The 15898-nt window shown below is 35.3% G+C and overlaps 1 protein-coding gene across 6 annotated transcripts in view; it reads left to right on the top strand.

Moving 5' to 3' along the window:
* Positions 1 to 512: 512 nt before the first annotated feature.
* LOC123002460 (uncharacterized) overlaps positions 513 to 15898 on the top strand; it is a 258559-nt gene continuing 243173 nt past the window's right edge. The window contains exons 1-5 of one of the 6 annotated variants that reach the window (XM_070218225.1): positions 525 to 1078; positions 1159 to 1233; positions 1320 to 1598; positions 2117 to 2165; positions 2244 to 2895. In XM_070218225.1, coding sequence (XP_070074326.1) covers positions 829 to 1078; positions 1159 to 1233; positions 1320 to 1598; positions 2117 to 2145 — 633 coding nt within the window. In that variant the 5' untranslated portion in view covers positions 525 to 828 and the 3' untranslated portion in view covers positions 2146 to 2165; positions 2244 to 2895. Of the gene's footprint in view, positions 1079 to 1158; positions 1234 to 1319; positions 1613 to 2116; positions 2166 to 2243; positions 2896 to 15898 lie in introns of those variants that run through there. The other 5 variants (XM_070218219.1, XM_070218218.1, XM_070218221.1 and 2 more) reach the window with 5 other exon arrangements.

Genomic DNA, 15898 nt, shown 5'->3' with positions numbered 1-15898 from the left:
AATATTTAGTGGAAAAAATAATAAAGAGAGACGGGAATAAAGTCCGTGTACGTTGGTTGGGGTTTTCAAAAAAATATGATAGCTGGGAATCTAAAGATAATATTTTATAGAGCAACTCTTATTCGGATTGAAAATAAAAGAATATATACTCCATATACTAATCAACTCAGCAACAGAAAAATAAATATGTTCAGACCGGCATGCTCATGTAACAGCTTATGTACAAGTTCAAAAATAGTCTCCAGCCAAAATCCCCCACCACCCTACGTATACAAAGTCAAAATAGTTTCCACATACGCACACGCAAAGACTTCGAAGATCATCCATTACAAGTGGTTTCTATAATTATGTTCAGACTCGCATGCTCATGTACGTACACATCATCAAAAATAGTTTCCAGACACAATCGCCCGCATCGAAAGGCCGCACCCTACGTATACAAAGTCAAAAATAGTTTCCACATACGCACACGCAAAGACTGATAGAATGTTCTGCTTTCTGTGGAGGGCGATAAGAATGTTCTGCTTTCTGTGGAGGGCGTGTGGAGGGCTATAAGAATGTTTACTCAAGGTTTGTATATATTGTTTCTGTTTGTTGGACTGGTTCGCCAGCATATTTAGGAATGATTGCCCCATCCCTTTATTCGTTTACATAAGAGTTATATACTGAAAATTCTAAATAAATACCACTGGGGCGCTTATGATTTTTTCAGTAGCGATCGCAAGCAAGACAAGACGGTGAAAATTGGAGCTCAAATTGCTCATATAAAAGTGAAAGTGAAAGCTAAAAACTCAAACTTTATTAATAATTGTGTGTGTGTGTGTGAAAATGAATAATAATAAAATAATAAAACTATTTTTAATAATAGTTTCTGTAATAGGAGTAGTGGAAATGGGTGTAATACCCACTTCACATCTAACGACATACAACGAGACAATGGAAACCACAATTATTCAAATTTTACTCCCTAACAAAGATGTTTTGAATATTCAGCTGAAATTGTATCTATTTAAGAACAGTTCACTAGCGAATATAAATAACATTGATGAGTTAGAGAGTAAACTAAAAACCTCACAAGGTAAGAACATCAAAACAATAATAACAATAAAAAATTTTTTTTTTTTGATTTGTTAACTTTGTTATGATATTTAATTTCAGAAGAACCAACAATGGCAAGCTATATTACAGAAGAGAGGAAACTAAAAAAAGATGAAGACGACGAAGCACCACAAGGTAAATACCAATATAAATAACAATCACAAATTACTTTTTTTACTTTTTCGATTTTTGTTAACTTTTGTTATGATATTTAATTTCAGAAACAACAACAACAACAACAACAGAAACAACAACAACAGAAACAACAACAACAGAAACAACAACAACAGAAACAACAACAACAGAAACAACAACAAAAGAAGCATCATCATCATCAACAACAACAGAAGCATCATTAACAGAAGCATCATCATCAACAGAAGCAACAGAAGAATCATCATCATCAACACCCCCTCCAGCTAATTTCCAAATCTATGATGAGTACGATGATTTGTCGTCACCCTCCAAACAATCATTTACGCCACTAAATGAAGAAGATGGTAATAATGATAATGTAAGTGAAGAGTCAAAAATTTTAAATAAAACAGAGAAGCGTAGTGTAGAAAAAAAATATTCTTTTCTTAAAAAGGAATTGTTAGAGAAGTTTAAATCAGACTTGCTTGAAAGGGAAAATTGAGAGGGCGGAACTATTGTAACAGGAAACAGAGGTTTCGATAGATATTATAAACTCGGTTATAGAGACCTTTTCACTTTAAGAATCCAGTGCCATTACGTTTCAAAAAGGTTAAAAAAACATTCTCATCTAGATATGTATAAGATTCAAATAAACTGTGTAGAAATTGATGAAGAACTTTTTTACTATCCACTTCTACCAAAAACAATAGATTTACCACCTCCACCCAAGATAAGTAAAAGAGAGGTTATAACAATTGAGGAACTAGACTTGAGTGGTATAGACTCTGATGGGGGAAAATTATGTCTATTAGAGTGTAGCGAGTTGTTGAACCGCAACAACTTTTATATGAATTAGGGATAACATATTACTTATTTATTTCAGAAGGATATAAAAATTCCTCAAGGAAATAAAATAATAAACAAAACAAAAGGCAAGTTAATTTACTTTAGTATATATTATTTCATTTCATTAATTCGTTTTTTTTTTCTTTTTCTTTTTCTCATTTCAGTTGAATATGTTCACCTTTTAGGATCTAACGTAGTTTCAGTAAATTCAATTTCTAATAATATTTCTAGTTTTAATTTAACTGATGATGACATCACACAACTTTATCACCAAAATATAAACATTAACTTAAACAATAGCGATGAGAGTAATGAAAATAATGATATTACTCCTGAACAAGTAGAGTTGGGTTATTATCTAAAACAGATGAGGGAAAAAAACGAGGAAGAAAAATCAGCTGAAGAAGAAGATGAACCTGTTCAAGACAGGGATTCTGAACCTGAAGCTAAAATGAACCCACATGAATTAGAACTGTGGAATTATCTATATAGGCAACGGGTACAAAACCAATCAAATAAAATATACTCACCCAATTTATAAAAAATTTCAAAAAAAAAAAAATTTAAAAACACACCCAAATATTTTATATTTAATACTCAATTTATTGAAATGTATTTGTTATTTGTTCAACTTAATGTTATACTAACAAAATATAAACATTTATATATATATATTGCTTAAGATTTATATATATTTTGTTAATTTTTATTGTTCAACACCTTTTAAGATTTATATATATTTTGTTAATTTTTATTGTTCAACACCTTTTATCAAACTTACTAATTAAATAAATATTTTGCATTGTTAAATCTAAATTTGTTTCTGTTTTTTGGGATCGGGGGGCAATTCATTATAAAACATTTCAAGTTCAAGCGACTTGTAAAGTAAATCATGTTCAACATTTTCAATTTCTGTTTTTATACGCTTGAGTAAAGTTTTTTGTTCCTCAGTCTGGAATTCAAGACTTTCTATTTCATCTACCTGTCTCCCCAAAACAAGTGACTCTCCCTCAAGGATTTGAACATTTGATATGAGTTCCCTTTCTATTAAACCCTTATGATGATAAGGGAGTGTAGACATTTTATCACCCTCAACTTTTCTCTTTGTATCATTACCATCGAGAATTATTTTTGTCATTTTGTAAGTATTTATGGTATGATTTTTAGATCTAAAAACTGACATGCCGCCATACATTCGATTTTCAGTGAAAAGAACCTTTTTATATTTTTCAATATCTAGATACTCTAGTGCTGTTCTCGTTACTCCCTTAGATTTCATAAACGATTTGTCCATAGAATCAATTTTATAACAATAAACCTTAGGACGGAGACCAACAAACTCTGACATTGGTCTACCATGAAGCTCATCTTTAAAAACACCTAATACCGCTTTATTGCATATTTTAAAATTATATAAGTTGGCTCTTTCTTCGGAATAACCAGATGTATCAAATTTGAATTCTATATCATTCCGAATATCTCTATAAAAATCATCAGTTTTAATTGTATAGATGAAGGAATCTGTATCCATGTAATTTAATCTTATATTATCTTGAAATTTCGGTTTCATATACTGATAATGGAAATTATACATGTTCCACTTTGATAACTCTAATACTGTAAACCCAAGATACATGGGTTTATCGTATACATATGACATTCTTCTCATTTGAATTGTATAAAAATCATTCTCTAGTTTTGTAGCACTTTGAAAATTAAATTTGGAAATTAATGCTCGTGCACATAATTTTTTACGACCACTTTTATTATTATTATTCTGTGGAGGATCCCAATCACAAACTATTTTAATGTCAACGCGATTCTCGATATTTTCTAGGGTTTTACCGTAGACTGCATTATTTAATAATTAAAAAAAATCTTTTTCAAATGAATTTTTAGCTTTTTGACGATATTGGGTGTTAAGGTCTATATACGTTTTGAGCCAAGGTTTTTGCTCAAAACGTTTCCCTCTATGAATTTTTATTAGCTGCAACCCATTAAGCAAACATTGCTGTAAATTTTTATAATGAATGATATAATTTTTTTTATTTCCGAGGTCGGCAATTAATTTTTTTACTTTTTCGCTATTAGTGGCTAACCTTGTTGATGAACAAAACGGTAAATCACTATGTAAATCATGGATACTGTATGGATAGTCCAAATCTACTTCTAAAATATAACCATAATGTCCATCGCTTGGAATATTTTCTACTACCAAATTTTCTATGTCTATGGGAGACAACCACTTAAACCCTTGATAAGGTAAAGGTTGAGACATTGCCCAACCATACAAATTATTTGCATCTAAATACATTAAAAATGATGACTCTTTACTAGCATCATAATCACTTAAATATTTATTATTTGCTTTACTATATCTGTGACAGCATTGTACCAAACCACCCCGAATTCCACTTTGTATAAATTTATACATATCAATATCAGTTATTAACTGTAACTCAATTTGAGTGGTTTTCAGCATTGCCTGCCAAGATAAACCTGGTGTTGTATAAAAATGAGCTGGGTCAAGAGAATAAATTTTCATGCAAATTAAACGGAAATTTTCAAAAACGTCAGTTAATAATAATACATCAGTTTTTAAATAAATCTCTAGATAGTCCTTTAGAGATTTACAGGAAAATTGTGTCCAAACTTTAACAGCATGACTATATTCCTCTTGAGAACAATGCTTTTCAGTAAACTGATTATAAAAGTGGTCTCTTGATGGTAAACTAGTTTCCTCTAGTCTATGCTCTGAATCAAGATATTCATATGGGAATACACCCTTCTTCCGCATAAGCCTAAATTCATTTTCACAATTAAAATGTGATTTTACTGATTTAAGTTGATCATCTTCTAAATTGGACGCTAAGGCATCTAGACTAGATGACATAAATCTAAATGTGTCTAGAAACCTTATCTCAAAACTGTTTCCACATTCATTTTCAATTTTTTTCATTACTGAAATGAAGTGCTCCTTGTTTATGGGAATAACTTTAATTTCTCCAGGTATTAATGTTAATTCTTTGATAAACAAGTGACAATCATACTTGGAGAAATTGTGGAAGAAAACTGGGATAAAATTAGACGTTTTCAATTCTAAATTACATTTAGAATGAGCTGCACCCCTGTATCTACCTGTATAATGACAATGATCTCGAACCCTATCATCCGCTAAAGCCTTCTCACAAATATGACAATTGGAGTAAACTCAAAATCATATTCGTCCTCTGGATTCATTACTATGGGAACAATTTTACTCAAATAATTTGTATGAATAGTTTTTAAGTTATTTACAAGGGAATTGACAAAATTTATGGCTGAATTACCTCCCGTTTCCATTACAAATTTATCTAAGCTAGAATCATATGCACACTTTATAAAGTAAGCATATGAAATTGGTACATTTTCATTTACATTAAACAGTTTAGGACTTACATCAATATTTTTACGTCGAAGTATACACTCGAAATCTGCATACACTGCGAACGGAACTTTTAGTTGATGACGCAGTGCCGTATACTTCAATGTCGATTTATATGGGCTTGGGAGTGTGGCAACCTTTCCACTGCAAAGCTCCTTGTGGCGAAGTGCGTGACTTGCAGTTGATGAAAAATTTAAGCAGGTATTGCAAAACCATGTCCGTTCCTTATGTAGACTTTTTTGTGTAGTCATTAGTCTGTTAAACAAAAGAAAAATAAAACAAGTAATGTAACATAATAAGTAAAAGTAGGTCTATAACGAGTAAAATTCATACTTTGAAATATTTTTTATCCATGTGTAGTGACCGAATCCGTTTCCTTCCAGGAAAAGTACATTTATGTGCGTCGGCTTTTCAACTCCAGATTGATAAAGAGGTCCAATTATAGTTTCACTTTCCTCATCATATCCAAAAACGTTAATACTCAATGTAACGTTTTTTTGAATGAAAATGTCTATGTCCTTTATTTTGAGCGGGAATGTTAACCCACTGAAGTCCAAATTTATTCCAGATGTTAAAACAAATCTTTCGGCCCTTATATCAACTTTATATGTGTAGCATATACTAGGGTTACTTGCTACCTTTGTAAGTGCCGAAATTAAAGTCCATTTAAAACAGTATGAGTCATTCTTATTTTGGACATTAATTATTGCTTTTTTCGAAAAAAGCTTGGGTGGTGTTGGGATAAATGAGGAACCAGAAAGCGGTTTAAATTGATTGAAATTCATTTCCAATCGAATTATGCGGAGTAGGGTCCACCCGCTATCCCTTTCCTGAAACTCTTCCATTTTTATTTTCAGATGGTTTGAGTGATTGGTGAATATGCGGTCTATATCCGAGTGGCTTGTAACAACTTCCATTTTGCTTTGGAATTGTTTAGTCTCCGTTTTTAAATCGTCATCTTTCACGAGCATATATTCCGCAAAAAGCTCAAAATTAACTTTACCGGACATGTAGCTTTGAAGCACATTAAATAAATGCGATTTTAAAGCCTCTCCTGCTTCGAAGAGGAACTCTTCCGGGTATCTTAATTCCTCTCCTTCATTAACAAACATATAATGAAGGATTCGACCCTTGAATCCATCCGAAATCTTTTTGATTCTTCCATCCAAAGGTAGCATAGCATTCATCTTGTGGTTCGCGGTTCGTGCATGGTGATTCCATTGAACTCCCACCGGGATGAAACGACGGCATGACTCACAATATTTTTGGGTTTGATTATTCATTTTAATTTTTTATTTTGGAAAGAATTACAATTGTAATTAATTTGTAGATTGTTTTAAATTTTTATTTTCTTTTCACAAAGTCACTTGTAATGTAGTTAATTTGTAGATTGTTTTAAATTTTTATTTTCTTTTCACAAAGTCACTTGTAATGTAGTTAATTTGTAATTTTAATTTAATTGTTCTCACAAAGCCACTTTTCAATTGAGGTACACACGTTGATAAGATCACTTTACTGTTTTTCGAAACTAGTAAAAAGAGTAGGTCACTTCAAGAAATTTGAAAACACTGATCTGAATTTGGTAAAATTCTAGCTTAAATATAACTTTGAGGATAGATTATTAGTATGAACTTAAACTTTAGTTTGAAAATTAAAAAATTCAAAGTTTTGATTGGTAAATGAAAATATTTTCCTTAAATTTAATATAGGAAATTAGAGTTGCAACGAATTGATTGGTTGATGAAAATATTTTCCTTAAATTTAATATATGAAATTAGAGTTGCAACGAATTGATTGGTTGATGAAAATATTTTCCTTAAATTTAATATAAGAAATTAGACTTGCATTATTTTCATTGGTTGATTCCATCGAATATTTGATGTCGAGGGAGGGGTGAAAGTGAACCGTGTCCTAGCAACCAGGTTGTTGACTTCTCGGTTTCTAGTCACATTTGCATTTGTCTAACTAATTTTCTCAAAGGGATGATCGCGAGGGAAGGGATGGTGGGAAATTTTTGCTCCCCATATGAAGAGGGGATAAAAGTAAGAAGTTACTGGGAAGAACCTTCAGTTCGAATTACAAGTCTGGATTAATAATATCAGCAGCAGCAACATAAGTTTGGAATAACAACAAAACTACAACCAAAAATCAACAAACCAAACCAACAAAAACAACTATACAACAACAAAAAATCAACTATACAACAAACAACTAATCAACAACCAAAAATCAACAAACAACAACATCATCAACAGACAAACAGCGCCAACAACATCAAGAAACAACAAGAAACAGCGCCAACAACATCAAGAAACAACAAGAAACAGCGCCAACAACATCAAGAAACAACAAGAAACAGCAGCAGAATGAATAACAACCACGTGTGTGATGAAATCACCAATTTCCTCGAAGAATTTGGTGACTTCATTTTTGAGGATCATCGGGAGTCCCTGGAGATGGACTTCTCCAAGCTACAACAGATGGATCGAGTCGGTGAGAGAGAATCTAGGTATGGTGTGCATATGCTAACATGTCCCTGGGCCGACGATGACGTAAGAGAGGGCCCGGATACATGTCAATGTCACCAGGCACCATACATTAGAATTAAAGCTATTGCTTTAATTAACAAATACAAAAATCTTAACCTTAAATTTACAAATAAAAAATAAATAAAACAATAAAAATATATTTGAAATTAAAATTAACATATTCTTTTGTTTGGGGGATGGGTGATTTTTCAGCTATTTCTTTCAGCTCAAAAAGTTAAAAAATAAAAATATACTTGAATTCAAATTAACATCTTCTTTTGTTTGGGGGATGGGTGATTTTTTTTCAGCTATTTCTTTCAGCTCAAAAAGTTAAAAAATAAAAATATACTTGAATTCAAATTAACATCTTCTTTTTGTTATTGGGGTGGGAGTTTGTTTCTCAGTGGCAAGCAAAGGGATCCCTTTTCAAGGGTGCTTGCTTTCAGCTGTTTCTTTGGGAGTTTGTTTCTCAGTGGCAAGCAAAGGGATCCCTTTTCAAGGGTGGTTTCTTTCAGCTGTTTCTTTTGGCCGTGACAACAGCCCGTGACATTCTAACACGTACCCGTATGAGCACCACACTTTCTTAATCTAAGCAAAGGACACCCGGCACACCCCAGTAATTTCTCCCCCATTAACTAGGATAACCCAAATATATCGCTATGATCACCTGACACACCCCAGTAACTTCTCACCCGCTTAACTAGATTCCCTCCCCTCGTTTCACCCTATTTTTCTAACTTCTCCCACGTTCGATCCCGTCAACCTACTCGTCAACCACTTAAGCAGAATGCCTCCCCTCTTTTCACCCCATTTCCTAGATACAAAAGCTGGATATAACTATTGTGGACCCTAATTTACGATCACCTGTCACACCCCAGTAACTTCTTCCCGCTTAATAAGAGTCCCGATTTCTTAAACGAAATTCGGGGGAGCGAATTCCTGAATACAATTCCTAGATATAAGCAACTTATCACCCTAATTTACGATCACCCGTCACACCCCAGTAATATCTCCCCCGATTTCTGGACCGAATTTCGGGATTCCTGATTCCTGAATACAAACCCTACATACAAAAGCTGGATATAACTATTGTGGACCCTAATTAACGATCACTCGTCACGCACCCATTAACTTTAATTACCCCCACACCTGTCACATTGTCCTGATTTATTACCCTAATTAGCATAATTAATTACCTCCCCCTCCACTTTTGTATCCAGCCTTTGTATCCAGAACCCCCATTTATACACTACTGTAGAGTAAAAGGGTATATTAGATTCGTGCAAAAGTATGTAACAGCTAGAAGGAAGCGTTTCCGACCCCATAAAGTATATATATTCTTGATCAGGGTCACTAGCCGAGTCGATCTAGCCATGTCCGTCTGTCCGTCTGTCTGTCCGTCTGTCTGTCTGTCTGTCTGTCTGTCTGTCTGTCTGTCTGTCTGTCTGTCTGTCTGTATGAACGCTGAGATCTCAGAAACTACAAAAGCTAGAAGGTTGAGATTTCCCACACATATTCTTTAACTTCCTACGCAGCGCAAGTTTATTTTAGCCGAGCGCCACGCCCCCTCTAACGCCCACAATCGCCCACTAACGATTTTAAAATGGGTCCTGCGCCCACATCTTTAAAGATTTCCGAGAAGTATAAATGCAATTTTGTTGTGTATATTTATACCTATCGAAATGTAGAAGACATTTTTCAAATCGGACCATTCATTAAAAAGTTATACGCAATCAAAAATTATATATCTATCTCCCTCGCACTCCCTTTAGCTGAGTTACGATTATTAGTCGGGACACCAACCCGACACAACGTTCGCACTCCCTTTAGCTGAGTGACGGGTATTAGATAGTCGGGACAACAACCCGACTATAGCGTTCTCTCTTGTTTACTGAATATATACGGTCAAGTGGCAAATTCTGAAGCGAATAACTTATAAAGGTTGGGGTAACCCTATAAAAGGTCATTACGTTGCATTTTAGGCAGTTCAAATTTAAGAGGTTATACTCACACCATACTTGAAAATGATCAATGTCTGATTGTAAGCCAAAACCAGACTCTATATTATTATAAGTCAAACAAAGCTTAACATCATCAGCATACATTAGTACACGAGAATGTGTTACAATAGAGGGAAGATCGTTAATAAACAAAGTAAACAGCAAAGGGCCCAAATGACTACCCTGAGGTACTCCAGATGTCACATGGATCGTTTTTGAAACAGCGTTCTTAAATATAACCCTCTGAGTCCTCCCATTCAAATAGCTTGAAATCCAAGTTAATAGATTACATGGAAAGCCAAGCAAATCTAATTTGAATAAAAGAAGAGAGTGGTTAACAGAGTCAAAGGCTTTACTGAAATCTGTATATACAACGTCAGTCTGCATTTTATTGTTAAATCCATTTATTACAATTGATGACAATTCAAGTAGGTTGGTGGTAGTCGATCTTCGCTTAACAAAACCGTGCTGACACGGTGATATTAGCGAGGAGTATAAATGTTGCAAATGAGAAGTGATAATACGTTCAAAGGCTTTTGGAATAGCCGACAATTTAGAAATACCTCTATAATTCTGGGCATCCGCCTTCGCACCCTTTTTGTGAGGTGGAATAATAAAAGAATCCTTCCAGATAGTTGGAAAAACTGATGATGAAATAGACAATTGAAAAAGTTTAAGAATAGGTTTGCAGATGGTTGATGCACAAAACTTAAGCACACACCTAGGAAGTCCATCAGGACCGGGAGAATAAGTTGGCGTTGTTGATGTTAAATCTCTTAAGAGAGAACTTTCGGTAATTATAGGGGAAAAAATACAATTTGCCCTATTTAAGGGATTACGGTAATTTGATTCTGACAATGAAGAAGAGCTATAAGTAGTTTGGAAAAAGTCAGAGAATAAATCAGCAATTTCAGAGTCAGTCGATGCCTCCATTGAGTTAAAACGAACCGATGAAGGCAAAGCTGATGACTTACGCTTTGCGTTGACAAAGTTATAAAACTGCTTCGGGTCATTTGAAAATTCAAATTTACAGCGATCTAAATACATAGAATAGCAATGACTGTTAAGAACGTTAAAATCAGATCGAGCCACCACATATTTCGAAAAATCGGATGGCCTACCCGATTTTTTATACTTTTTATAAGTGTTTGATTTAAGATTTTTAAGTCGTTGAAGCTCATTTGTAAACCAAGGGGGCCTGTTTGGCTTTGGAGGAAGCCTATCAGGAACGCATTCATTAAAAAAAGTGTTTAGAACGGTATAGAACAGTTCAGTGGCACTTTCGATGTCCATACAGTTATAAAATTCTGTCCAATTATATTGAGAAATCATTAAGTTAAGTTTACTAAAGTCACATTTACGAAAGCTTCTCATTTTAGTAGGAAAGACTAAAGGAGAGAGGGTATCAAGGTAGGTGAGGCAAATTGTCAATTACATAGTTGGATGGTATCGGTCTTCTGGTACCACAAGAGCGTCAATTCTAGATACCGTGACTTCAGACGGATCTGAAACAAACACAAGATCTAATTGTCTATTTAATGAATTACGTATAAAGCTAACTTGCTGTAACGATAATTCTAAAAGGCCATCCACAAAGTCATGGGCGGATAAGGGTAGAGCGACAAGTGAGTCAGAAGGAGGGGACCAAGAAATATCCGGGAGATTAAAATCACCCAAAACAATCAAAAGGTCTCTATTGGAAAGAAAGGATAGAATAGATTTAATAGCTGCTAGATGTTGCTCATAAATTATAAGGTCAGAGCCAGGTGGAATATAGGAACATGTAATAAAGATAGACAAGGATTGGAGGGTAACTTTCACACCAACAAATTCAATGTCACTAGGGACATGAGAGTGAATTCTCTCAGAATTTAGGGTAGAAGTAACAGCAATTAGAACGCCGCCCCCCCTACGGGAAAGGCGATCAGTTCTGTAGGTATTAAAATTATTTGCAAGAACTTCAGAGTCTGTTATCTCTGGTTTCAGCCAAGTTTCTGTAAAAGCTAAGATATCGTCCGTAAATGCCGAGGAGTCAGCATAAAGCTTGGGTAGCTTCATGTTAAGTACTCTAACATTTTGGTAAGCCAAAAATAAACTTTTCTGTTTTTTGGCACCATGGAACGCCTGTTATTTGTTCTCGGTTTATTTGAAACAAATTCTTTTATAACCAAATCATCATTAAGCCAAAAGCTTTCAGAAAGCAGTACTTTGAATACATCAGGGGGATCAAATATTTTAAAGACGATATCCTACGAGCGTAAGAAAAACGAAATTGTTCAACAGCGATGTCCTCGGATGGGAACTTTTCACGAATAAATTCCAAGACATCCTTGGATGTTGTATCAGGGGTAAATCTAGAAACGAATAGTTGCTTCTTTTGTGGAACAACCGACAGTCTCTTTCTATCATTTCCAGCAGGAATCTGAACACCGCTCGGCTGGGATCCAGAAGTGGTTCCTACTTTATCTACGGTCAGCACCGAATTCTGTGGCTCAGGTTGGCATCCAGAAACAGGGTCACCTCCGGAACTGGCTGTTACCATAGGCACAGGTGGCTCGCTTACCCCTGTGCCGACCGGAACTGCTGCAGCTACCGAGATCAATAGTTCAATGTTTTGTTTTGTTTCACGGTCTTATTAACCGCCCCTGAGCTGGCTTTTTTCCGTTTAGGCGACTCGGTTAATAATAATTTCTTATTATTAAATTGGTCGCAAACTGAGTTGAACCCGTCATTGAGCTGTGTGAAAACTCGTGAAAGGTTTAATAGTCCGTCTCGAGTCTGCCTCATAAAGCTGCTCATTTCGACTGTCATTTCCTTGCAGGACTCACATGCCCACATGAGACCGGTACGCATTTCAATGAAGTCTTTAACTCTGCCAGTAAATCCTGCACATTTGACGTGCATGACCGAATCGCAGAGCCAGCAGATAATAAAAGAATCTTTGGCTGACATCGGAAGAGCACAACTTTTCTTTATACAGATAAGGGCCATTTTATAGGAAAAAAAGATTATTCAAAGAAATAGAAAATAAAATGTGGAAAATATACCTCGAGTAAATTTGGCACTGGAATCAAATTCCAAAACCGCAAAAAACACAAAACACAAAAGTATAAGAGCGCGAGATCGCGAATTAAGTCGAGAGCAAGAGAGCGCGAGAGAAAAAGTGTTCAATCGACTGAGCGTGGCACCAACAACAAAACGAACGAACAGTTACAATGTAAAGCGAGAGAGAGAGACTATGAGAAAAGCACCCAAGAGTCTACAAGAAATTTGGCAGATTCCGAGAGAGCGAAATTACAGTTATAATAGAGCGGAATAGAGAGAGAGAAAAAGAGAGAGAATACAAGAGCAAATTTAGAGAGTGCAAAATAACACCAACAAAGCCAAGATATTAAACAAATCTAATGGAAATTGTTAAAATAACTAAAACCACATACCCGTTAAACAGGGAGATCTATTTAAAACACTAACGCGATTGTTAGGCAAACTTTGTTAGTAAGCTAAACACAAAACACTTGCGAAAAAATCACAAAAATAAATCAAAAACTCAGAGCACAGGTAAACACAACCGTTCACAAGCGACGCTAAATCAACAGACTGTTATAAGAAAACTGCCGCTTGCGCAGAATCTAAGAGCTATTAGAAGCTTAACCCATGACTGTATTGTCATTTCCCTGCAATAGTAAAATTAAATGAATGCACTTACTTCTTTACTTTAGATTCAAGTCGCAAAACAATTTTTTGCAAAACAAATAGCACCGCTTTTTCGCAAGCGAACCCTTTTAACAAATTCTTCATCACTGTTGGAAGTATATGTTGGAAGTCATTTCTTTGGTCTTGATATCTGCGCCGATAGGTTCGCACTTCAGACAAATCGCTCGGGAATTCATTTTAAAATAAATTTGATTTTATTTATATTTAACTGTAAATAGAATCACCTGTTTTCGAATGAAGATTGGAACCAGATTGACAAAGCTCAAATGTCTGGAAACACTTGCGCACAATCCAACCGCACAAATTTTGCACGGTGGATGAAGTACCGAGACAAAATTTGTCACTACCTGCGCTAACATAAGGACAAGTAAACCATTTTTTGTTTATCGCTCCGTTGTCCCGGCAGGCAAATTAAAGTACGGACGAGAAAACGGCCCTTAGAATTGAGCTTCGTAGAGTGCACTTTGGGTCCAAAACTAGAAGTCCAGTATTATCAATATTAATGGTTGATAATTAATCACCACATACTGCAGAGATCTCCATTGGTGTTGGCATTGAGAAAATCCATTGAGTTTTGGCTTTTAATCTTTGCCATGAAAGGAATTTCGTAGATGTCACAGTTTGGCATAATGACGACGATTTATTATTAAACAATTGAAATTCGCAGTGATTGTCAATTGAAAATATCATTTGCTCGTTAATGGACTTGCATAGATCAAATTCTTTAGCTGTCATGTCATGGATCTCTGTGTTGATTCACAGCTATAATTGGATGTTCAATATCCAGTGATATCATTTTGTTGTTGACTATCACTGGTATCGGTACCAAATTATAAATTTTAAAAAGCTGCGTTGAGATCAAAGGCAGTGTAATTTTTAAGATGACATAATCCTTTGCAACCTTTGCTTCTGCTTTCATCAACTTGTATAGTTGTAACACATCATCCTAATCATGGGAAGCATTTTTTCTTGAGGCATATGAGTTTTTAGTTTATTTATATGCTCTTGAAGTTGCTTTGGCGACACGAGCAGCGGACTTACTTCATTGTGATGAACATTTGGCAACACATGAGAAATCTCTGACTGGACTCATTGAATATTGGCCGCCAACACACTCAATTGATTGGTTAATGCTATATACCATTGAAAGGTTTTTAGGGAATCGAGTCGCGCGATGGCTAAATCCACTCCTTGCTGGTTCATGATTCTGATTCTTCTGTCAATGGCTGCCTCATCTCTTTTCATTATATTTAGGGTGGAATCAATTATTGATGTTTGATTCTTCACCAATTCCAAGAGATAATCTTCATTTGTTTTGACCTTTTTAATGGTCAACGACATCTTCTTGGCATATTCCGTGTCCAATACTCCAAAAAGGCTGCTGGCGATATTTCCAGCAATGTTTAGCGGCGAGCGTCTTTTCCTGGACATATGGAGTAACTCATTCTCAGTTCGGATTTCCTCGTCGACGTGTTGAAAATGCGTGTATAACACAGCACATGCTTGTACTGGTTGTATGTGAGAACACATTTGGCCGACCTTTATCGTTCCAAGGGAAAATGTTTTTACGTCCTCCAAGTAAGGTTTTAAATCGTAATATGCGTTGAGTTGTCCCAAGTTTTTCATAAAAAATTCCAGGTTTTGATCCCAACCTGGTTATATTTATTGGACTTGCCGCAGCTAGTGGTAGCAGCAGTAGAAGGATTAGTAAGGGCATTGACAGGAGGGGGAGGGTTGTGCCTTTGCGCATTTTTGGTTCCTGATCATCCTTCTCATCCTTCTCATTCTTCTCGTCCTTCTCATCTTCGTCATTTATCTCCTTACGTTTTTCTCCTGGATCCTCTTGACGAAAAAGTGGAGCAAGATTATGAATCGCTCTTTTGAGTACGCCCCTTGGAGTGTCAACCTCTACAACTCGTACATATCCATCTGGGCCTGGAAGGAGCCTTAAAATCCGTCCAATGGGCCAATGAAGCATAGGCACATTGTCTTCTTTTAGAATTACCATCATGCCCTCTTTTACGTTTTGATGTGCTTTTCTCCATTAAGGATGTTGTAGACTTGTTAAGTATTCACTGGACCATTGCATTCAAAATGTGTGTTTTAGTGACTGCACCTGATCCCACTGTGCAGCTAGGGATTTTATTTTTAAC

This window comes from Drosophila takahashii, chromosome X, assembly GCF_030179915.1.
Source record: "Drosophila takahashii strain IR98-3 E-12201 chromosome X, DtakHiC1v2, whole genome shotgun sequence".
In the NCBI taxonomy this organism is placed as follows: domain Eukaryota; kingdom Metazoa; phylum Arthropoda; class Insecta; order Diptera; family Drosophilidae; genus Drosophila; species Drosophila takahashii.
The sequence above is the reverse complement of the archived record's forward strand: the minus strand, read 5'-3'. Positions and strand labels throughout refer to the sequence as shown.